Raw genomic sequence first — 24,661 nt, 5'->3', positions numbered from 1 at the left:
CGCTGCTGGGTTTTTCACGCTCAACAGTTTTCTGTGTGTATTTGTATTTATAATTTGTACGTTTATTTATCCAGGTTAGTCTCATTGAGATAAAACCTATTTTTCAAGAGGGGGGTGCAATTCAATATTAGGAAAGTGTTCTTAATGTTTTGTTTTTAAACGGCGAGGCCTAATTCTGCTCCCATTGCAGGAAGGTCATTTTCTTTCCAGGGCCATGATGGCCACAGACTAGTGGTTAAATCTCGCAAAACGCAACCTATAAATTACAACAAAGGACAGAGGGGTCAGAGCCTATCATGGAATGGAGCCAGGAGCCATCAATCTGCAGGGAGGGGGACATCTGTCTCTGGGAGTCCCTCATTCTCTATCTGCCCACTCTCACTCTCTCTCTGCCTCACGCTATCTCTGTCTCTCTGTCTCTCTCTCTGCCTCCCTCTCTCTGCCTTACTCTCTCTCTATCTCTGCCTCTGTCGCTCTGCCTCTGTCGCTCTCTCTCTCCTTTTCTCTCTGCCCCTCTCTCTCTCACTGCTTCTCTCGCTCTGCCTCTCACTCTCTCTCTCTGCCTTTGTCTCTCTCTATCTCTGTCTCTCTGCCTCACTCTATCTCATCTTATCGCTCTCTTCACGCACTCTCTTGTAATCTATTTCAGTCTTTATGTTTTTCTCCCCTGCCTCTCCCCCTGCCCCTTACAAACGCACATCACAAGTTAGCATTTGGTCCATCGTAAGTTTGGTTGAGACTTGACCTTAGTAGTACCATCTCTTACCCTCCCAAACTGCATCCGAACCCTCAAAAACTTATCCATGACTTATTCATAGTTCTTTTTCCATTTTCTGAATCAAACTTTGTCTTGAATAATTAAGGAGTTCATCCAGAGAGAGCTAAATGCATATCTGACCTCACATAATGGTATACGTTTTACCTCTTTAGACTTTGGTTTCTGTTCCATAGGATCAACAGCATATAGGTAGTTGAGCGTTGGGCCAGTAACCAAACTGGGTCGAATAGGTGAGAAGGTGATAAATCTGTTTATGTGCCCTTGAGCAAGGCACATAAACAGATTTGCTCCAGGGGCACCTTATTACTATGGCTGAACGTGTAAAACAACACATTTCACTACATCCGGTGTATGTGACAATAAAATATATTTAAAAAATTATGAATAAATTGTTCTAGGATTAACAATGGAGAGTAACACTGGCTATTGTTCTAGAATCAACAACATAGAGGTACACTGTAGCTAGTTTTAGAATCAACTGCAGTGAGTTACACTGTAGCTAATAGTTCTAGGATCAACAGCAGATCAACAGCAGTTCTAGGATCAACAGTAGATCAACAGCAGTTCTAGGATCAACAGCAGATCAACAGCAGTTCTCGGATCAACAGTAGATCAACCGCAGTTCTAGGATCAACAGAAGATCAACAGCAGTTCTAGGATCAACAGTAGATCAACAGCAGTTCTAGGATCAACAGCAGATCAACAGCAGTTCTAGGATCAACAGCAGATCAACAGCAGTTCTAGGATCAACAGCAGATCAACAGCAGTTCTAGGATCAACAGTAGCTACTCCTATGGGCCTTGTTCCAATATTGATCTTAACCTGATATAAAAGCTTTTTATCTATTTTGATTTATACCTGTGCAACTGTTTCTTGTCACCAATGCTTATAAGATCTTTGACTTTATTCACGATATGGAACTAATGTATCCTCATTTAATTGCTGCTTTTATTAACTTTCACTTGATTGATCTTCTGTTCTCTTAATATTGCTTTTATTGGATATGGTGTGATGTATCCCACAGGTTCCCTTGAAAACATCTCAAGAGGGTTATCCTGATTTATGAAGAAGAAGAAGAAATCACCACCATTTCATGTTCCCAGGAATCTTTGAAGTGCTATGATATCTGCTACTACAAACAATAAATATAGTATGATTAAAAAAACACCAACATGTATTTGAAATGATGAGAGCATTAGACCGTGAACAATTTAGCAGGAAGCCTCAATTTATGCTTATGTCATCATGTCTTTGTCCGATTAGAGTACATATTTCAGGCCTTCTTGGCTCTCTTCAAGATGCGAGTAACCTGATTTACCACTGTCTTTCCTGCCATGTGATTCCATTCAGCCACCTAAACCTCAAGACAGCATGGAGGCAAATCTCTGCAGCATTACACACGCAGACACGCAGACACGCACGCACACACACACACACACACACACACACACACACACACACACACACACACACACACACACACACACACACACACACACACACACACACACACACACACACACAAATCACACACACACACACACACAAATACACACACACACACACACAAATACCCACACACCCACACAAATACACACACACACACACAAATACACACACACACTCTCTCTCACACACACATACACACACAGTTATCACACACTACAGCATTAGAAATAAAGCACATTATTAACAGGCCTTATGCCTGAACACACACACAGTCTGTGAAGGTTTATTGTTATTAGCAACCAGCTCTATAGTATAGAGATGTATAATCACCAGACCTGTAGACAAAGGAACTTGTACCTTGCTCTGTAATTATATAGCATGGATGTGTTCCCTATAATTACACCTACACAGTATAGATGTGTGGTATAGCAATGAATGGCAGAGAGATTGCCTGCACTATGAACAAACAATAGAGAGGATTGTAATTCACTATCATTATGGTACAAAGCATGCAGCACCACAATATGGAGATCATTCTCATTCAGGAGACCTTTTGAGTCCTGTGTTGAATTTGCTCCTGTTCTCAGCCTGACCTACATGTTCCATTGATCTCTAAGAAGTTGAACTTCTAAATGTCAGTAGATGTGTGCATCAGACCTACAGTGGAATATAAACCGAGCCAGAATGTTGCAAGGCTTTATCCTCACTAACCCTCTAACCGGCCCTGTAAGAGAGAGAAAGTTGGGGATGGGGGAGAATTGTGGTTGTTTCCACTGTCTCAGTTGGTTGGAGAATGGTGCTTACCTCACCAGAGTTTATGGTTTGATTCCTGCATGGGCACCACACAAACAAATGCACGCACACACACCATACTGTTCATATGGAGCAATAGCAGAACGTGAGGCGATATCGCTGTAAAATTGAATAAAGAGGTGTGACTACACAACCCCAAAAAGTGAAATGTATTAATAAAAACTGTATAAACAACAGAAAGTTTCCCATATTTTGAAAGTATTGCATTCTCCCACTCCGGAACAGAGGCTTTATCTGAAACCGCAGGGGAACAAGCAGATGGATCGAACAGACCCAAAGCGTAAGCCTCTTTAAACATTGAACATGGACCACAATAACACTTCGATGATGCAATTGCCTTGAAAACAGTAACTATTTAACCCTCTAAGGAGCCCTTGTCAAAACAGTGCTAGAGTAAACTTTCAGGCACTTAAAATCGCCATAGCAATAACATGGCAATAGCCAAAAACATAAAAATAACATCTTGATATGAGGAAGGAGGAGGTTGTACTTTTGGCACTTTATTGAGCCTCTTTTAGGGAAAACAACAGGTTACAGTTTTTTCCGACTGCTTACACACAAAATCTTTTCATGTCACATGATTTTTGAAACCTCTCACTCAAAGTGCAAAACTACACACCAAATCTCCAAAACCATAAGCTATTTCTCAGCCTTTGACTCAGTTGTCAATTGCATAAAACACTTTTTTCAAAACACTACACACAATTCTCTACCTAAAACACAAAAATCTAACAGGAAGTGACTTGCTTTCCTTTTCCAAACACAACCATTCAAAATGCTACACTTATTCACCAGGTCACACACACACTCTTCACATGTGCAAACACTAATTGCTTAACTGATCACTAACCAATCACTGCTTTACTGTAGTATAGGCCTATAAATAGTTCAAAGGTCAGATTACCGGTTTTGAACAATGGACAGAGAGCAAGAGGAGTAGGAGGGAGAGGCAGGGGACAACAACGAGGACAAATTCAAAGACGAAGTGTTGGAAGAGGAGGAGGAGGAGGAAGAGGAAAATGAAGAGGAAGAGGAAGAGGAAGAAGAGGACGAGGGCAAAGAAGAGAAGGAAGGAGATTTATTTATGTGGATGAGGTTGGCTTCAACCTCACCAAAACCAGGCGCCGCTGAAGAAATGTAAAAGGACAGAGGGCAATTACCAATGTCCCTGGACAGCGTGGGGGGTAATATAACTATGTGTGCTGCCATCACTCAAAACGGGGTCCTCCATCACAATGCCACACTGGGTCCGTACAAGACCGGCCATAGGCTCACTTTTCTGGATGCAATTTACACAATGCTTGTCCCTGATCCAGATCAGGAGCCTGCTGGATTTGTGGTTATATGGGACAATGTTAGTTTTCACCGGGCTGTTCTGGTCCAAAACTGGTTTGCCACCCATCCACAATTTGTAGTTTTGTACCTACCCTCATATTCACCTTTTCTAAATCCCATAGAGGAATTGTTCTCAGCCTGGCGCTGGAAAGTGTATGATTGCCAACCCTATGCCCGCATGCCGCTTCTCCAGGCAATGGAGGACGCATGTGGGGACATAGAGGTTGCCTCTGTCCAAGGTTGGATACGCCATGCTAGGAGATACTTCCCTCGATGTTTGGCAAGAGAAAACGTATCTTGTGATGTGGACAAAGTATTGTGGCCAGACCCAGCCCGGAGAAGAGATGAAGCGTAGCTTAGCACTGGTGACTGCCCACCCCCCTACCAATTCCTGGACTGCCCCCCCGGGACCCCACACACACAATTGTGTTCTTTACTGTATTCTAAAGAATATACTTTTGGTTTACATATGTTTATGGTTTTGTTGTGTGCTACTGTATACAACAGTAATGTTTGGCCTAATAAATATTTTCTGTTTCTACATTGCATTGGTGTTTACAGTGTACTTGTTACCCCTCTCAGCAGATTACTTTCACTGTAGAACATTGTATTGAAATGTAGATATAAGCCTATGAAAGACCAAAGAGCTTTAGATTTAGAACAACAGTGTTTACATGGTATATCCAAAAATGTACTATTATGAAAGAAGTGTTTGCCATTTGATGCAAATGCTTCATTCTGACATGTGTTTACGGCATTTTGAATGCAGTGTTACATTTTGAAGGAGATGTGAGGCATTTTGCATTTTGTGTGTGCAGTTTTGGGAATTGTGTGTAGAGTTTTGAAAAAAGGAGACATAGTTTTGAAAACGTGTGTAAGCAGTTGGAAAAAACTGTAAGCTGATTAAAGTTTAAAGGCTGACCAAGTTAAGCATAGCTTCGTGCTTCAAATTTTGGATTGTGTATACAGTAAACATAAATATTTCAGGGAGATATTATATATATTTTTTTATAAATTTGACCCTGCATTTTTAAACGGTATTGTGCTGATTATTTCTTATTGAGCAAAAGGACTTTAAGGCTGCGGGTATGGGTGTGGTTAGAGGCGTGTCCAACCCACATGTGCCATCTTCAATTGGTAGATTCAATGGGGTGAAGTCATCCGAAGCGTCCCATTTAGCATCCCCATGCTATGTCTCCGCAATGTAAGTACATTGTGAATTTCCTGTAGTCTCAACGTTGTGCCTATGTAAATCCAATGCATGTGTGCTATCTGGTTAAGAGTAGTTGTTTGTTTGCTAAAAAGAGTAATAAAAAGTATACAGTAGTTCCAAAAAAGTATAGTTCAAAGGCTCTCGGAGACAAGGGTTGGAGGTGCTGGTCTTTCTTGACTGGCTGCTTGGGTCAGGCTCTACAATGCATACAAGCTTGCTTGCATTGCACCACCAGTAAACCTCAGGGGACTCATTTATCAATCATGTTTAGGCACAAATCTGTGCGTAAACCTTGTGTGGGATCATTTCCATGCAATGTGTGAGATTTATCAATATGAACATTTGCTTGAGAGTGTGCGTAAATTTACGCACAGCCATGACCATGCGTACGCACAGTGCCAAGTGGTGGAATAAGGGAACTGCTTTTCAAGCATAGCCTAGTGAATGGGGAAAATATATGTTGAACATTTGTGAAATTATGAGAGTAATAATTCAATAATTTTTCAATTTCATTGTATTTCCATTGTGAATTCATGCAACATATCTTGACAGGCTATATTCTATAATCTCTGACACTAGCAACTCTATTTCAGTCTCTGAAAAGTTTTTTTTCTTAGCTTTTTTGGTTACGCCATTGTATTTCATGGTATGGCGTTGTATATTCCCCACAGGCTTTAAAGGGATGATTTTGACCATATATGTTTAATTAGGGGCGTTTCAAAATGCAAATACCCAAGGTTGTGCACGAGCACTAAGTGTCACGTCTCCTCCCGTTGCTCCCCTCCGGCGCTCTGATTTGCCGGTCTACTGAGCCACCGGTCTGAGCGCACCACCTCGGCAACACCAGAATGGAAACCCAACGCACCCTAATCACCTCCAGCGCACCTGCACCTCATCATCTCATTACCACCCCTATATAGCCCTGGACTGTTCAGTGTTGTGTTGTGTGTGATTGTTAGTGTCATGTCGTGTACTCGCTCTTTGTTGTTCTCTTGCTCAGTGTTAAGTAAACCTTTACATTGTTGATTCCTGCGTCTGCGTCCTGCCTCTTCGTATCCTCAGTACTCGTCACAGAATCACACACCAATTACGAAGATGGATGCAGCAGGTAATCCTCCTGGAGTTTCCCAGCGCCTCGACCAGCACCAGCAGCAGACTGCCCAGCTGAACGCTGCCATGCAGGAAGTGCTCCAAACGCTGCATAAACTGACTATCGCTCCGGTTCCACCCCAGGGAGCGGCAAGTGCACCCAGTCCACCTCCTCCCGTGCTATCACCAACATCTGAAGGTCCCCTCGCCCTGCCAGAGTGCTATGACGGGAAAATGACTAAATATAGAGGCTTCCTGCTACAGGTTTCACTGTATCTGGCGCGTCAGCGTGGGGCATCTCCATCGGACCAAGCCAGGATAGCGCTGGTGATTTTGCTACTGAAGGGAAAGGCGCTGGATTGGGCTACGGCAGTCTGGGAAGGATGTGAGGCCACGGCGCTTCCCTACTCCAACTTCCTCGCTCGGTTCAGGGCGGTGTTCGATCATCCCGCGGAGGGAAAGGACAGGGGTGAGCGTCTCTTCCGGCTACAACAAGGAGAGGAGGCTGCGTTCGAGTACGCCCTGAGCTTTCGCACGGTGGCGGCGTCTTCCGGCTGGAATGAGCGTGCTCTGCACACGGCCTTCAGGAGAGCCTTACGGGAGGACATCACGATGGTACTCGCATGTCGGGACGACGAGATGGACCTTGATACCCTCATCGCCACGTCCATTTGCCTTGACGACATGTTGAGATACCGATGGCGTTCCCAACACCACCCGGAGCTTCGACGCTCACCCCATCTGAGCTATGGAAGCCGCCCTGCCCCCGAGTCCTCACCCATGGAGGTGGGCAGCACCCCCTACACCACCACGGACCACAGATCTCCTGGCGGCTCCCTATCTAGGTGGTATGACTCCCGTCGCTGCTCCGTGAGTGTTCCGTCATCACCTGTCACCAAACCATTGTTTTTATTTCCCCTAACGGTGAATGGTTCTTCCTTCTCTTCGCTTTCCACGCCAATGATAGATTCTGGATCAGTGGGGAACCTTATCGATAGGGAGCTGGTCTCTGAATGGGGGTTGCCCACAGTGCCACTGCCTTCTTCGCTACACGTCACCTTGCTGGACAATAAACCACTTGGATCAGGCACCATTACGCACGTCACTCTCCCCATCACCATCACCATTCCCACACTACCGGAGCACCACGAGGAGCTGTCCTTCCACATCGTCACGTCACCCCTTCACTGGATCGTCTTGGTATTGCCTTGGCTCAGACTACACAACCCCACCATCAATTGGATCACCAAGAGGATCACAGCCTGGTCCCCCTCATGCCGGAGGACCTGCCTGCCGGTGGTTTGTTGTTCCACGTCAGTGGAGAGTCCGGAGTCCGCAGATCTCTCCGATGTCTTCTCTACCTCCAAGGCTAAGTGTCTCCCGTCTCACAGGCCCTGGGACTGCGCCATTGACCTGCTGGAGGTACAACACCCCCCGAAGCGGAGACTGAGGCCATGGAGAAGTGTGTGGCGGAGACCCCGAAACAGGGGTTCATCAGACGCTCTACCTCTCCTGCCTCCACCAGATTCTTCTTCATTGCCTAAAAAGACGGAGGACTGAGGCCGTGCATTGACTACCGGGGGCTGAACGCAGTCACCACCAAGTACCGGTACCCCCTCCCTCTGGTTCCGTCGGCCATCGAGCAGCTGCGAGGGTCCCGGTACTTTACCAAGTTGGACCTGAGGAGTGCCTACAACCTGATCCGAATCCGGGAAGGAGACGAGTGGAAGATGGCATTCAGCACTACCTCAGGCCACTATGAATACTGCCTCATGCCCTATAGCCTCACCAACGCACCTTCCATGTTCCAGTCCTTCGTAAATTACGTGTTCCGAGACATGCTGAGTAGACAGGTGGTGGTGTACATCAAATATATCCTGATCTACTCGGCTACGTTCGAGGAGCACGTCAGGGACGTCCGAGTGGTCCTACTCCGCCTCCGGGAATACAGCCTGTTGGTGAAGGGGGAGAAATGCGAATTCCACCAACAGGCCATCTCCTTCCTGGGATACCGGATCAGTCCTCAGGGGGTGTTAATGGAAAGAGCGAAGACGGACACCGTCAGGTCATGGCCAGTCCCCACCACCATCAAGGGCCTACAGATCTTCCTGGGCTTCGCACATTTCTACCGCGTTTCATCAGGTCCTTCAGCTCCATAGCCGCCCCTCTCACCTCTCTCCTTAAGGGTGGTCCTCAGAAGCTGGCCTGGAACCCTGAGGCTGACGCTGCCTTCAAGAGGCTGAACGAGAGGTTCACCACAGCGCCCCTCCTAAACCACCCAGATCCAGCTCGTCCTTTCATCCTGGAGGTGGATGCATCTGAGGAGGGCGTGGGTGGGGTCCTCTCCAAGAGGCAAAGTAAGCCAGAGAAAATGTACCCCTGTGTCTTTTTCTCGAAAAAGCTTACCCCCGCAGACAGGAACTATGGAGTTGGAGACAGGGAGCTGTTGGCGGTGGTCCTCGCTCTGGAGGAATGGAGACACTGGCTGGAGGGCGCAGTCCATCCATTCCGGATTCTCACTGACCACCGGAATTTGGAACACATACGGGCAGTGAAACGGATGAACTCTCATCAAGCTAGGCGGGCCCAATTTCTTACTCGCTTTCAGTTTATTCTGTCCTACCCCCCAGGATCTCAGAATTTGAAAGCTGACGCACTCTCCAGGATGCACCATACCGGAGAAAGGAAGGATCTGGGGGGTCCTATCCTGCCTCCGTCTCTCATCGTGGCACCTGTCGTTTGGGATGTGGACGAAGACATTCACCTGGTGTCTCAGGAGGACCCAGCGCCTGCCAACGCCCCTCTGGGGCGCGTGTATGTACCCACCAGGGTCCGTGACTGCCTGCTGATCTGGGCGCACACCACCCTTACGGCAGGGCACTACGGTACTACATTCTCTCTCACAAAAATACTGGTGGCGCACCTTGGCTACTGATGCCTCCCGCTATATCAACTCCTGTTCCCTATGTGCCCAAACGAAGACACCTTGGAACGCCCCGGCAGGCAAACTAGTTCCTCTCCCAGTGCCTCAGCGACCTTGGTCACACCTATCCATAGACTTTGTCAACGATCTCCCACGTTCTGACGGCTTCACCACAGTCCTGGTGGTCGTAGATCGGTTCTCCAAATCATGCCGTTTTTTGCCAGTAACTGGTCTTCCTACTGCTCTCCAGGTTGCTGAGGTCCTGTTCCAACAGGTCTTCCGGCATTATGGACTTCCGGAGGACATCGTCTCACTTCCGGGTATAGGCCTCAGTCAAATGGGCAGGTGGAGCGCATGAACCAGGAGCTGGGGAGGTTTCTTCATTGCCACTGTCCGGACCGGCAGGGTGAGTGGGCAAGGTTTCTTCCCTGGGCAGAATATGCCCAGAACTCACTCTTTCACTCCTCTACGGGGATCACTCCCTTCCAGTGCGTCCTGGGGTACCAGCCGGCCCTGGCCCCTTGGACACCCAGCCAGACCGATGCGCCCGCTGTCGACGAGTGGTTCCGTAGGGCCGGACAGGTCTGGGATGCAGCCGATGTCCATCTCCATCTCCAGAGGGCCATTCGTCGGCAGAAGGACCAAGCCGACCGCCACCGCAGTGCGGCCCCCGTATTCCAGCCTGGTGATCGTGTCTGGCTGTCCACTAAAAACCTCCCTCTCCGCCTGCCCTGCAAGAAACTCAGCCCCCGGTTTGTGGGGCCTTTTAAGGTCCTCCAGCGGATAAATGAGGTATCGTACCGGCTGCTCCTTCCCCCTCACTACCGTGTCTCACCTACTTTTCATGTGTCTCTCCTCAGGCCGGTGGTTCCTGGTCCTCTGGTGGATGCCATCCCCCGGGGTACGCCCCCCCTCCCCCAGGCCCCGGGACATTGACGGGGGTCCGGCATATGCAGTGAGGGACATGCTGGACTCCAGGTTCCGTGGGGGATGGCTCCGTTAACTGGTGGACTGGGAGGGGTATGGTCCTGAGGAGAGGAGCCGGGTTCCGGCTGGGGACGTTCTGGACCCCAACCTAATTTGGCACTTCTACCATCGCCACCCTGACCGGCCCCCTCCTCGTCCTCCTGGTTGGCGACGTCCTGTGGCGGGAGCCGCGCGTCCGGGGGGGGTTAGGGTGGTACTGTCATGTCTCCTCCCGTTGCTCCCCTCCGGCGCTCTGATTCGCCGGTCTACTGAGCCACCGGTCTGAGCACACCACCTGAGCAACACCGGAATGGAAACCCAACACACCCTAATCACCTCCAGTGCACCTGCACCTCATCTCATCACCACCCCTATATAGCTATGGACTGTTCAGTGTTGTGTTGTGTGTGATTGTTAGTGTCATGTCGTGTACTCGCTCTTTGTTGTTCTCTTGCTCAGTGTTAAGTAAACCTTTACATTGTTGATTCCTGCATCTGCGTCCTGCCTCTTCGTGTCCTCAGTACTCGTCACACTAAGGCTGAGAACAATTTACATTTATCAATGGTGATCTCCTAGCAGTGTGCGTATGACGATCGTAGGATTGTTTGATAAATCAAAATGTTTCTATGCATACAAACGTTCTAAATTCCGTTCCTAAGTAGTATTTTAGAATAGTTTCTACACAATATTGATAAATGAGGCCCCTTGACATTTGACACACACTATTCTTATATACAACCGTTGCTTGAATGTACTTTTGAGATTACTCAACAAAGCCTTTAAGCAAATAGTACAGAGGTTTTTTATGTAGTTATGTGTACGACCTGAGTGATTTCAGATCTGTCATTCTCATTGAAGTCTGATAAGCATTAGATCCGTTCTATGTGCAATATTTCTATGCTTCCCCTCTGTACATTTAGCTCCCCTAAGATTACTGAGGTCAGCAGCTCCTCTGACCTAAGGGATGAGTCCCTTTCTTCCAGGTCAGTGTAGCAATATTACTCGGTTACAACGTATTATTACTTGGGTATACAGTGTTAAATCATGTTCTAACAACTGTTACACCAAAGTAATTTGAGAGGAACGAGGATACATGTAAAAGCAAGAGACATCACGTATGATGAGAATCCCTTCTTACTGCACAATCAAAGTCAAACAATTTCTCTTCTGCTTTCACATTTCCCCCCATGTTATTAGCTATGTGGTATGTGTGTGTGTGTGTGTGTGTGTGTGTGTGTGTGTGTGTGATGTGTGTAGGCAAAGTGCAACCGAATGTGTTTCCTGACACTTCCATATACAGTGTATGTCAATCTCCTAAACTAAGATGAGACTGCATCCTCTGCCAGACCGTCCCCATTCCTTCATGATGATAAAGGTCACAGGCTTTAATGAGTCCAATGAGGAGGTCACAATAGCAAGCAGTCTCTTCCCCCCTGACAGCAATCATGACTCCCGACCTGCAGTTAGCATGCTAATCATCTAGTCTTTGATCCCCTCACTGTTTCCCTCCTCCCTCCCCATTCCTCTCCTCCCTACATGACCACAGCTCACTGTAAGTAACTAGCTCTCTGGGCTAACAATCCCGACAATCATAATGGACAACAGCATCCGAGGCACCTTGACAACTGTCCCCACTGATAAATGAGGCTTGGCGTATTCACGTACACGTCTCTCGTTCTCCTCCTTATATTTCGTCTTGAGGCTCGGATGTTTTTAGACACCAAGAGGTGTGCGTGGGGCGTGTGAGCTGGTGGGAGGATTTGGGCGGGACGCGACCTCGTCGGTGACATATGTTGCCCCTTTTCCCCAACAAAACGCTCAACATCGATCGTGGCACGTCGTCATAGAAACAGGGCACGACGTGGTGCCTGAGTGTGCATTCCGAACGAAGCTGAGTGGAGAATTCTGGGCAGGGGATGAGAGAGGGAAGGAGGGGTACACACACACACCCCAAACCAACGACGTGAGGAGAGAAAAGTGCCCACAGAGGGGATGATGCAACAAGAGTGAAATCCTGCGGCCAAAACGCTTGGTGCATTAACGCAGCCCGGCAGAAAAACACCCCCTCTCTCTGTCTTTCTCTCTCTCTCTCTCTGTCTTTCTCTCCTTCTCTCTCCGTCTCTCTCTCTGTCTCTCTCTCTGCCTCTCTGTGTCTCTCTCTCTGCCTCTGCCTCTCTCGCTGTCTCTCTCTCTCTGTATCTGTCTCTTTCTCTTTCCTTTTCCTTGTTGAAAGGCTACATTGGTTTCAGTGCCTCGCTGCCTGTTAGGAGGAACTTCCAATGTGGCAACCTGTAACACCTTCACAGAGTCTCACAGGGTATTACCTTTACGATACTGCAGTGCCCTCAGACATTCTGTCCATTGACGATGTTCCCAGTTTCAGCTAGTGTCAAAGCAGTCAGTATCCATATTTTATGGATTTTGAATGAAATAAGACATTGTTTTCATGAGGATTTTCATTGCTTCTCTAAGAAGAAGGGTCCCAATGTGGACCCACAGGTCTAAAACTAGGCTATTAGGGGCAGTTTCCAGACCCAAATTAAACTGCCAATCAACACCCTGTACAGTGTACCACCCGCTCAATCAACTATGAAGTTACAGCAGTTTAACTGTCCTCTCTTGACCCCCTAAAGTCGATGTTCCCGCTGAAATCGAATTAGCATAATAAAACAATCCCCTCAATCTGTCTGTTTAAGCTAGATATATCTGTTGTTTTCGCATGGGCTGTTTCTCAGTCCACCACATCTGCCGATGTCGTCCTTCCGCATCTGTGGTGGAAGGTGGCAGAGCTACAGTAGTGTTTGTCAGACCAGGAGACATCCCGAAAATTGGTCTTCTCACGAAAACGTCTGCAGTCCTAACAGTTTGATCTAGAAACTAATATGGAAAGCAGAGACTCTCACGAACACAATGGTGTTCTCCATTTTGCTCTACGACTCCCACAAGCTTTACAAGACTCGTCTGAATGTGGCCTGGTACAGGGCCAACAAATGAATGGAAATTAATAGGGCACTTTTTTAGCTTCTTATATCTCTCAGTCACCTCAAAACATACTTCATTTTGATTTATTTTTTGGCTATCCATGTTTGTGACATATCTACTTTTATAGCCAACATTTGGGGATCATAGGGGATCTTGAAAGGCATATTTCTTGAAAGGCATATTCCTGTGATAATGTAATTTATCTACACCACCTGCCAGCCAGCCTGCCCAGTATCTAGGACAAAATAAGGTGAGGGCAGAGAGCCCAATGGGAGCTTCTCTATCCGCCTTTCAATTGAATTGGTCAAAAAACACCCGAAGATATCAGTGTACCTATTCCTAGTGTTTCTCTCACTTTCAAAGGACTCCTAGGAAAAACCAGAAGCAGAGCTTCCCAAAGCAACTCTGACAAGAGAGGACAATACACGTTAAAAATACATGCAATTACTCTGTTACTACATGGGTATTACATTGTTATTACACCAAAACAACTGATGGTAAAGGATACATACATCGTTGACACTTGACAGTCATACATGTTAGGAGCGTCTCATTGACCCAAGGTGAATTACGAGGGCGGCTGTTTCTGGCAGAGTCACCTGGTTGGTAGTGTACTTCCATATCTCCACCCCTCCTCCCCCTCCGCCCTCCCTCCCATGCTGCATTGCAAAAAAGAGAGAAAGTGGCCCGTCTTTGTGCCGGCGTCCCTCTCAGCATGCACGGCGGCAGCTGGTGACTGTTATAAATGGCCTCTATTAGTACGGCCCAGTCGCAGAGGGGAGAGAAATAAAATCATTGGGAGAATGTAGGCCTAGTGTTGTCACCTCTGTGCCCATTCCCTTCCTTCCCCAGCCTCCTCTATCCACCCCCTCCTTTTGAAGGGGACGGCAATTTAAAGACTAGATTGCTAGTGATACATGGGGTCATTATTGGGATGGTTATGGCAATTTTATTTATTTATTCGTTTATTTGTCAGGGACCATGTACAACATGCCATTGCACCAGATTGAGCTAATTTTCATCTGTAGTCCCTGGGCAGAAAACAATCAACATGAATACATCAATACAATGCTACAATATAACAGACTATTAAAACCTCTTTCTCTCGCTCTCGCTCTCTCTATCTATCTATACTAAATATAAACGCAACATGCATTCTATAGGCCCTAATCTATGGATTTCACATGACTAGGAATGCAGATATGCATCTGTTGGTCACAGATATACAGTGGGGGAAAAAAGTATTTAGTCAGCTACCAATTGTGCAAGTTCTCCCACTTAAAAAGATGAGAGAGGCCTGTAATTTTCATCATAGGTACACGTCAACTATGACAGACAAAATGAGGAAAAAAAATCCAGAAAATCACATTGTAGGATTTTAATGAATTTATTTGCAAATTATGGTGGAAAATAAGTATTTGGTCAATAACAAAAGTTTCTCAATACTTTGTTATATACCCTTTGTTGGCAATGACACAGGTCAAACGTTTTCTGTAAGTCTTCACAAGGTTTTCACACACTGTTGCTGGTATTTTGGCCCATTCCTCCATGCAGATCTCCTCTAGAGCAGTGATGTTTTGGGGCTGTCGCTGGGCAACACGGACTTTCAACTCCCTCCAAAGATTTTCTATGGGGTTGAGATCTGGAGACTGGCTAGGCCACTCCAGGACCTTGAAATGCTTCTTACGAAGCCACTCCTTCGTTGCCCGGGCGGTGTGTTTGGGATCATTGTCATGCTGAAAGACCCAGCCACGTTTCATCTTCAATGACCTTGCTGATGGAAGGAGGTTTTCACTAAAAATTTCACGATACATGGCCCCATGCATTCTTTCCTTTACACGGATCAGTCGTCCTGGTCCCTTTGCAGAAAAACAGCCCCAAAGCATGATGTTTCCATCCCCATGCTTCACAGTAGGTATGGTGTTCTTTGGATGCAACTCAGCATTCTTTGTCCCCCAAACACGACGAGTTGAGTTTTTACCAAAAAGTTCTATTTTGGTTTCATCTGACCATATGACATTCTCCCAATCTTCTTCTGGATCACCCAAATGCACTCTAGCAAACTTCAGACGGGCCTGGACATGTACTGGCTTAAGCAGGGGGACACATCTGGCACTGCAGGATTTGAGTCCCTGGCGGCGTAGTGTGTTACTGATGGTAGGCTTTGTTACTTTGGTCCCAGCTCTCTGCAGGTCATTCACTAGGTCCCCCCGTGTGGTTCTGGGATTTTTGCTCACCGTTCTTGTGATCATTTTGACCCCACGGGGTGAGATCTTGCGTGGAGCCCCAGATCGAGGGAGATTATCAGTGGTCTTGTATATCTTCCATTTCCTAATAATTGCTCCCACAGTTGATTTCTTCAAATCAAGCTGCTTACCTATTGCAGATTCAGTCTTCCCAGCCTGGTGCAGGTCTACAATTTTGTTTCTGGTGTCCTTTGACAGCTCTTTGGTCTTGGCCATAGTGGAGTTTGGAGTGTGACTGTTTGAGGTTGTGGACAGGTGTCTTTTATACTGATAACAAGTTCAAACAGGTGCCATTAATACAGGTAACGAGTGGAGGACAGAGGAGCCTCTTAAAGAAGAAGTTACAGGTCTGTGAGAGCCAGAAATCTTGCTTGTTTGTAGGTGACCAAATACTTATTTTCCACCATAATTTGCAAATAAATTCATAAAAAATCCTACAATGTCATTTTCTGGAAAAAAAAATCTCAATTTGTCTGTCATAGTTGACGTGTACCTATGATGAAAATTACAGGCCTCTCTCATCTTTTTAAGTGGGAGAACTTGCACAATTGGTGGCTGACTAAATACTTTTTTCCCCCACTGTATATATATATATAAATGACATGACTGGTTTGCCTTTAGCCACTTGTTCAGGTTATGCCTTGAAGCTAGCACTCTCTCACACTGGTTGGCAGGGTGTTCATAATCCAGACGCTCTGACTGAAAAAGATGTCTGGCCAAATATGGCAGACCTAAACTGAGTTGAGCAGTCCCCTCTGGTTGAAGCTCTTGTTGTCCTGGTATTGTCCTTGCAATATGTAACAAACTGCTTAAGAAGTGGTGGGGCAAGGTCATGAGTGATCTTAAACAGCAGAGAGGTGTCGGCATAAGAAGCTGTCAAAGCTCAGTAGGTTGTATTTCTTACTGATATTGCAGTGGTGATAGGTGTTTGGGTTTTTGCCCAGCAATTTCAGAGTTTCTTTAAAGAGCTTTTGAAGTGGTTTCGTTGCTGTGATACTAGCTTGTGACAAGGTTGTGACACAGTACGAGAGATGAGACAAAATAATGGAGTGCATGTACGGCTTAGCAGCATCTGTTGACATTTGGTTTCTGACAAATTAGAAATTTACCAGGTTGTGTTTGACTGTTCCATAAACTTTTTTTTATTCGTTTTTTGAAGGACAGGTTAGAGTAGCAATGGTCTAGTACAGTAGTATCCAAGGAATGTGAGACAATGGAAAAAGTTGTCTAACTATTATAACATTATTAATAGCATTTTAATAGCATCTGTAGGCAGTGTTTGCTATTAACACGTTTACAGCTTTATTCACAATCACACTAAATCACACTAATCTTTGTTGCAGGTATTTTCATATGTCCAAACTAGCCAAAATCATTTTATTGTAGACTTTTTTCAATAACAATGGTTTGTCCGTCAGGTCAAATTAAGGGCAGTAGGCCGAGTGTCACACACTTACAAGCCACACAGACAGACAGCATGACGTTTACCTCATTGAAACTTTTGGTTTGACTTGAGGTTTTCTAGCTAGACTTGTAGATCCATTATGTCTCGGGGCAATATCAATGCACATTATCTCAAAGAGACAAAAGCAGTTGGGGTGTTGTGAAAAGGAAAAACCCTTTCACAGCAGGAAAATAAAGAGGAATACAGCATTTGGAGGACAGGAGGAGGAGAAGTAGTAAAGGTGTAGATACTAAACTAAATCTAATTAGCATTATTATTTTTTTCCCATAAAAATGTATCCGTTTAAGATACAGTGGGGGAAAAAAAGTATTTAGTCAGCCACCAATTGTGCAAGTTCTCCCACTTAAAAAGATGAGAGAGGCCTGTAATTTTCATCATAGGTACACGTCAACTATGACAGACAAAATGAAAAAAAAAAATCCAGAAAATCACATTGTAGGATTTTTTAATGAATTTATTTGCAAATTATGGTGGAAAATAAGTATTTGGTCAATAACAAAAGTTTCTCAATACTTTGTTATATACCCTTTGTTGGCAATGACACAGGTCAAACGTTTTCTGTAAGTCTTCACAAGGTTTTCACACACTGTTGCTGGTATTTTGGCCCATTCCTCCATGCAGATCTCCTCTAGAGCAGTGATCTTTTGGGGCTGTCGCTGGGCAACACGGACTTTCAACTCCATCCAAAGATTTTCTATGGGGTTGAGATCTGGAGACTGGCTAGGCCACTCCAGGACCTTGAAATGCTTCTTACGAAGCCACTCCTTCATTGCCCGGGCGGTGTGTTTGGGATCATTGTCATGCTGAAAGACCCAGCCACGTTTCATCTTCAATGCCCTTGCTGATGGAAGGAGGTTTTCACACAAAATCTCACGATACATGGCCCCATTCATTCTTTCCTTTACACGGATCAGTCGTCCTGGTCCCTTTGCAGAAAAACAGCCCCAAAGCATGATGTTTCCATCCCCATGCTTCACAGTAGGTATGGTGTTCTTTGGATGCAACTCAGCATTCTTTGTCCCCCAAACACGACAAGGTTTTACCAAAAAGTTCTATTTTGGTTTCATCTGACCATATGACATTCTCCCAATCCTCTTCTGGATCATCCAAATGCACTCTAGCAAACTTCAGACGGGCCTGGACATGTACTGGCTTAAGCAGGGGGACACATCTGGCACTGCAGGATTTGAGTCCCTGGCGGCGTAGTGTGTTACTGATGGTAGGCTTTGTTACTTTGGTCCCAGCTCTCTGCAGGTCATTCACTAGGTCCCCCGTGTGGTTCTGGGATTTTTGCTCACCGTTCTTGTGATCATTTTGACCCCCACGGGGTGAGATCTTGCGTGGAGCCCCAGATCGAGGGAGATTATCAATGGTCTTGTATGTCTTCCATTTCCTAATAATTGCTCCCACAGTTGATTTCTTCAAACCAAGCTGCTTACCTATTGCAGATTCAGTCTTCCCAGCCTGGTGCAGGTCTACAATTTTGTTTCTGGTGTCCTTTGACAGCTCTTTGGTCTTGGCCATAGTGGAGTTTGGAGTATGACTGTTTGAGGATGTGGACAGGTGTCTTTTATACTGATAACAAGTTCAAACAGGTGCCATTAATACAGGTAACGAGTGGAGGACAGAGGAGCCTCTTAAAGAAGAAGTTACAGGTCTGTGAGAGCCAGAAATCTTGCTTGTTTGTAGGTGACCAAATACTTATTTTCCACCATAATTTGCAAATAAATTCATTAAAAATCCTACAATGTGATTTTCTGTAATTTTTTCTCTCAATTTGTCTGTCATAGTTGACGTGTACCTATGATGAAAATTACAGGCCTCTCTCATCTTTTTAAGTGGGAGAACTTGCACAATTGGTGGCTGACTAAATACTTTTTTCCCCCACTGTATCTGTTTTTTTTGCATTGGATGCATCCGCCTATGTAACACTTCTGCAGCTGCGGTGAAAGGTGACAGAGCTAGAGCTGTGTTTATCATACCATGAGACATCCCGAAAATCGGTCTTCATACAAAATCGTCTGTAGCGTCTGAATGGTTTGGCCTACAAACTATTATGACCCCTCTATGGAAAGATGAGACAGAGATGGTTGTCCTTCTGGAAGGTTCTCCCATCTCCACAGAGGAACTCTGGAGCTCTGTCAGTGACCATTGGGTTCTTGGTCACCTCCCTGACCAAGGCCCTTCTCCCCCAATTGCTCAGTTTGGCCGGGCGGCCAGCTCTAGGAAGAGTCTTGGTGGTTCCAAACTTCTTCCATTTAAGAATGATGGAGGCCACTGTGTTCTTGGGGATCTTCAATGCTGCAGAAATGTTTTGGTACCCTTCTCCAGAGCTCTACGGACAATTCCTTCAACCTCATGGCTTGGTTTTTGCTCTGACATGCACTGTCAACTGTGGGACCTTATATAGACAGCTGTGTGCCTTTCCAAATCATGTCCAATCAATTGAATTTACCACAGGTGGACTCCAATCAAGTTGTAGAAACATCTCAAGGATGATCAATGGAAACAGGATGCACCTGAGCTCAATTTCGAGTCTCATAACAAAGGGTCTGAATACTAATCTAAATAAGGTGTTTCCGTTTTTTGTTTTTAATACATTTGCAAAAATGTCTAAAAACCTGTTTTCACTTGATCATTATGGGGTATTGTGTTTAAATTGATGAGGAAAACCAATAATTCAATCAATTTTTTGAATAAGGCTGTAACGTAACAAAATATGGAAAAAGTCAAGGGGTCTGAATACTTTCCGAATGCACTGAAGTATAGGGGTAAGGTGACTAGGTAAGAGGATATAAGATAAACAGAGTAGCGGCAGCTTGCATGTGAGTGTGTGTGCGGGTGTGTAAGGTCAGTATAAATGTATGTGCATATTATGTGTGAGTGAGCAAATTATGGAGTGAATTTGTAAGTCGCTCTGGATAAGAGCGTCTGCTAAATGACGTAAATGTAAATGTAAATGTGTGTTGGAATGAATGTGTGTGTGTTTGCATAGAGACAGTGTAAAATACTGAAATAAAAGGTAAATAAAGATACAAGGTAAACTCTGTCCATGTAGCTATTTTGTTAGCTATTTATCAGTTGTATTGCTTGGGGATAGAAGCCGTTCAAGAGCCTGTTGGTGTCAGACCTGATGTACCGGTACCTCTTGCCATGCGATTTTCCGGGCCTTCTTTTCACACCGCCTGATATAGAGGTCCTGGTTGGCAGGGAGCTCGGCCCCCGTGATGTACTGGGCTGTCCGCACAACCCTCTGTAGCACCATGCGATTGAGGGCGGTGCTATTGCCATATGAAGCAGTGATGCAGCCAGTCAAAATGCTCTCAATGGTACAGCTGTAGAACCTTTTCAGGATTTGAGGGCCACGCCAAACTTTTTCAACCTCCTGAAGGGGAAGGGGCACTGTCGTGCCTTCTTCATGACTGTTTGTGTGTGTTTGGACCATTTTAAGTCTTTAGTGATTTGGACACAGAGGGACTTGAAGCTGTCTACCTGCTCCACTGCCGCCCCCCGTTTCCTGTAGTCCACAATCAGCTTCTTGGTCTTGCTGACGTTGAGGGAGAGGTTGTTGCTCCAGCACCACACTGCCATGTCACTGACCTCCTCCCTGTAGGCTGACTCATCATCGCCGGTGATCAGGCCTACTACCATTGTGTCGTCAGCGAACTTGATAGACACTCACTTGGTGAACGCTACAGGACTGAAAGTCATCGAATTCAACAACCATGTCTCTGTCGCTATAGAATACATGAATGGGTGGTAACTACAATTCAATCAAAAGGCAAGGCACACTGGGAAATATGCAAATAAGGTTGAATAAATTCTCAAGTTGAATTATATTCAATCAACCTAAAATTCAAAGTTGAGTGAACATACAATTCAATTGGAGAATGTATGTTGGTTCAGCTAATATTCTCAAAAGTTGGGCAAACTATAAATCGTATTGAAGTTGGTTGTCTTGATATTTTAAGGTGAATCAACTTCAGTGCTATTTTGTTGAGCAAACTAGAAATTGTATTGCAGCTGGTTGCCTTGATTTTTTTAGTTGAGTCAACATGTTTTTTTTTACAGTGTGGCAAAAGGCTGCAAATATTCTCAGATCCTAGTGTTGTTCACTTTTCTTGCAGTATTAATACCAATAAAAAGCCAAGAACATTCTTCAACCCAACATTGCCCTTGTTTGATATACATATTTTGGACTACATTTGGTACCACAGTCGGAAAACGTTGCCATTCACACGTTTTGCCAGCTTGTAGATGTATCCAAAATATGATGAAAACTTTACTTTAAGCCGACAGGTATATATTTCAAATTACATTTTGTTTACCATGCTATGACACCGACATAGGGAGTCTGTCTAGGGGGTAGGCCAGTACAGTCATAATGCAAACCGCTACCTCTGTCATGACAATGGTTACTTAACATGAGTTCATGATTGGACATGACACCTTATGGCAGGTCTTATAACACCTTCATATCTATGACACTGTCAAATATTATAAGCAGTCTAATAACATATTATAAAGGCTTATAACAAGTAACAAGCATTATACCTGTTGGCTGTAAGAAAAAGGTTACCAAAATATTATTTACTCACGTTAAAACATTCAGACATAACCTTACAGCAACTTTAAAGTCACAACCCCCAACATTCGACAAACATCCTCTGTTTGCAGGGAGGTGTGGGGATAGTGGGCTGGCTGGGAGAAGGAGTGTGTATATTTAATGTCTTGGCCAACCAGCTAGCCAGTGAGAGGGCTAGCGCCTCCAGCTAGTTAAAATATGAGAGTGGTGCTGCGGCGGGGGGCTCACTAATGAAAGGGGGGGGGGCTGCCTGTGAGGCCAGGCCATATATCGCCGTGAGGAGACAGTTCCTAGAATCAGCCGGCGTGGCCGCCCATAGTTCACGGGCCGTCAGATTAACCGTCAGACAGGGAATCGCTACTACAGCTGGGCTATTAATAAAATATATATATACCCCCCCCTTCCGCTTTCTCTCTCCTCCTTCTCCTCTTCCCCCTTCCCACTCCTCTCTTTGGTTCCCCCTACCCCGGCAATCTCCTCCTCCCTCCTTCCTGCTTTATTTGTATTTCATCATCATGCAAAACGTTACGTTGTTAACAGAGGATGGTGGGAGGTCGGGGTTAGGGGATACTACCAGGATTGGAAAGCTGAAACACTAGCTCTGTTTGTACTTTAACATCCCCATGTGAAGTGAGCCTGTGGAGTCTGAAAATGCCCTCCAGGTGTAGCTGATCAATTGAACCATTCAACCGAAGAACCATTCATGTGCATTTTTCATTTTCAGATGATTACTGATTACTGATTTTGTAGTTCACTGTAATGTCCAGAATTCTCAACTGACATGGGATGTATTGTACATGTTGTCTATTGATAGTCTTTATGTAATATCAAGACTCTGGATGATTCAATATGACTATACAACTTGATCATTACCATAATACCAAAGGGTTGACAAGCTCTCAAAGGATATAGCATATCAATAGATCGGCTATGATCTTACACATACACACACAGTCCTTCAGTCCTCTCTCTATTTAGTCTCCAAAAACACAAAACGTCTCTATGCATGATGCCAGGCACTAGACTAGAGCATAACATCAATGACATATGGTAGGTAGGATGACCACATGTAATGGATTTAGATAGGAAATACTGTAGAATGCACTATATAAAATCTCAAATATTGGTCACATTTGCTCAAAAAATCATACAGAAAGCACGCGCGCATACGCACGCACGAGCGAGCACGCACGCACACACACTCACACACACACATACAACACATTCAATTCCCCTCCCTCCCTCTCCTCCTATTGCAGAAAACTTGGCATCACGCGCAACAGAGTGCAAGGTGCCGTGGGCAATAAGCTATGGGCTCCTCGAGTATATTCGAGAAAAAATTGAACATCGAATAAGGGAGATTCTGGACTTGTAATGTGTGACTCGTTACTATTAACACATAGCATACACTTCGAAAGATACAAGAGAACGGCGCATTGCTCTTAATATTGTTACATAATATTAGCTGTAGTGATTCGTGCCAGCACTATATGCCTGGATAACTCAGGACATTACTACAGAGGTTTATGGATATGTTAGTTGAAATGGCTCAATATTGATTACGGAATCCAGACTATAGCAATGGACTGTTCCTTTTTCCGATAACATGAAACCTGTCAAGAGTATACTACAATAGTAAATAACACAAAATGACTACTGTAAAAATACGCAAGTAATACTACGCAACACACGTGTCCAATACGTGTCAGTCCTGTCTCCCGAACCATGGGGGAACAAGACTGCAAGCCATGGACAGACATTCGTGACAGGCAGCAGTGACGGGAGCCGAGGAGAAAAGAGAATGAAGATGGGGATCCCGCTCTCCCGGGGACCGAGTAGTAGGCTCAACCCACCTTTGTGCATGCCCGTAAAGCGGTCCTTCAGCACCGTGAGCTCGTAGATCTTGCCGAACTCCTCAAAGAGCGGCCGGAGGTCCTTCTCGTCCAGGTTGCGTGGTATCTGCCCGATGAACAGTTTGATGGCGTCGTGGTCCTTCATGGGGATGGTGCCCCCGCAGCCCGCCGGACTGTGGCTGTGGCTTAATCCGTTCACTAGCCCGTTCGTGCCATCCACCTGTCCGTTCGTTAAAGTTGCCATCTTCGGACCGGCAATGAGTTGTGGTAACAGCGGCGGCAGCAGCAGCGCAATCTTGGTGGCGTTGTGTAGAAGCTTCCGAAGTATTGGTAAAAATGTTATTCAAAAAAGCCTTGCTGGTCCTACTTCTAGTCCTACCAAGGAAAATATGTACATGGATAAGTATACATATGTATCATTGGGCTAAAACGAATATCAAAGGCTTGGAGCTGGTCTGCTGGTCCCGGTGGAGGCGTGATTCCTTGTATTTATGTCCTAGTTAATAATTAATTCATTCATTTAATAAAATAGATGGGAGAGAGAGAGAGAGACCAAGAGCTTTCGCTTTCTATTTACACCTTTCGTTCCCCTAGTCCCTGCTTCTGGGTTCCCTTTTATTTTTTGCATTAAGAAGTCGGTATGGGTGTTCTCGGTTTAAACGAACCGGGCCAGCTCAAGAGCTGCAAGGACTGCGGGGAGGTATGGAACAAGGGGAACCACTATAACTCGATGTTTGTGTTACACAGCCTTTTCTCTACCCCTTCCTGTTGGTACATTCCACCAAGAGAAAGGGGGTTTATAAATAAAGAAAATAGTGAATTTGTACGGTTCTTTGTGCAATAGTCTACAAGTGTAAATCACGCCACGTTTGCAGGGAAATAATAGGCATAATAATAACAATAATAATAATAATATGCCATTTTATATATATATATATTATATATATATATATATATATATATA

At 45.2% G+C, this 24,661-nt stretch overlaps 1 protein-coding gene across 5 annotated transcripts in view; it reads right to left on the bottom strand.

Annotated features, from left to right (window-relative positions):
* celf4 (CUGBP, Elav-like family member 4) overlaps window positions 1-24,304 on the bottom strand; it is a 111,707-nt gene extending 87,403 nt beyond the window's left edge. For all 5 annotated transcript variants that reach the window (XM_041887923.2, XM_041887926.2, XM_041887924.2 and 2 more), the window contains exon 1: window positions 23,698-24,304. In XM_041887923.2, coding sequence (XP_041743857.1) covers window positions 23,698-23,941 — 244 coding nt within the window. In that variant the 5' untranslated portion in view covers window positions 23,942-24,304. The remainder of the gene's footprint in view (window positions 1-23,697) is intronic.
* Between the last annotated feature and the right edge of the window lie 357 nt (window positions 24,305-24,661).

The sequence above is a fragment of the Coregonus clupeaformis genome, chromosome 10 (assembly GCF_020615455.1).
Source record: "Coregonus clupeaformis isolate EN_2021a chromosome 10, ASM2061545v1, whole genome shotgun sequence".
In the NCBI taxonomy this organism is placed as follows: Eukaryota; Metazoa; Chordata; class Actinopteri; order Salmoniformes; family Salmonidae; genus Coregonus; species Coregonus clupeaformis.
This window is presented reverse-complemented; position numbering and strand designations above follow the sequence as displayed.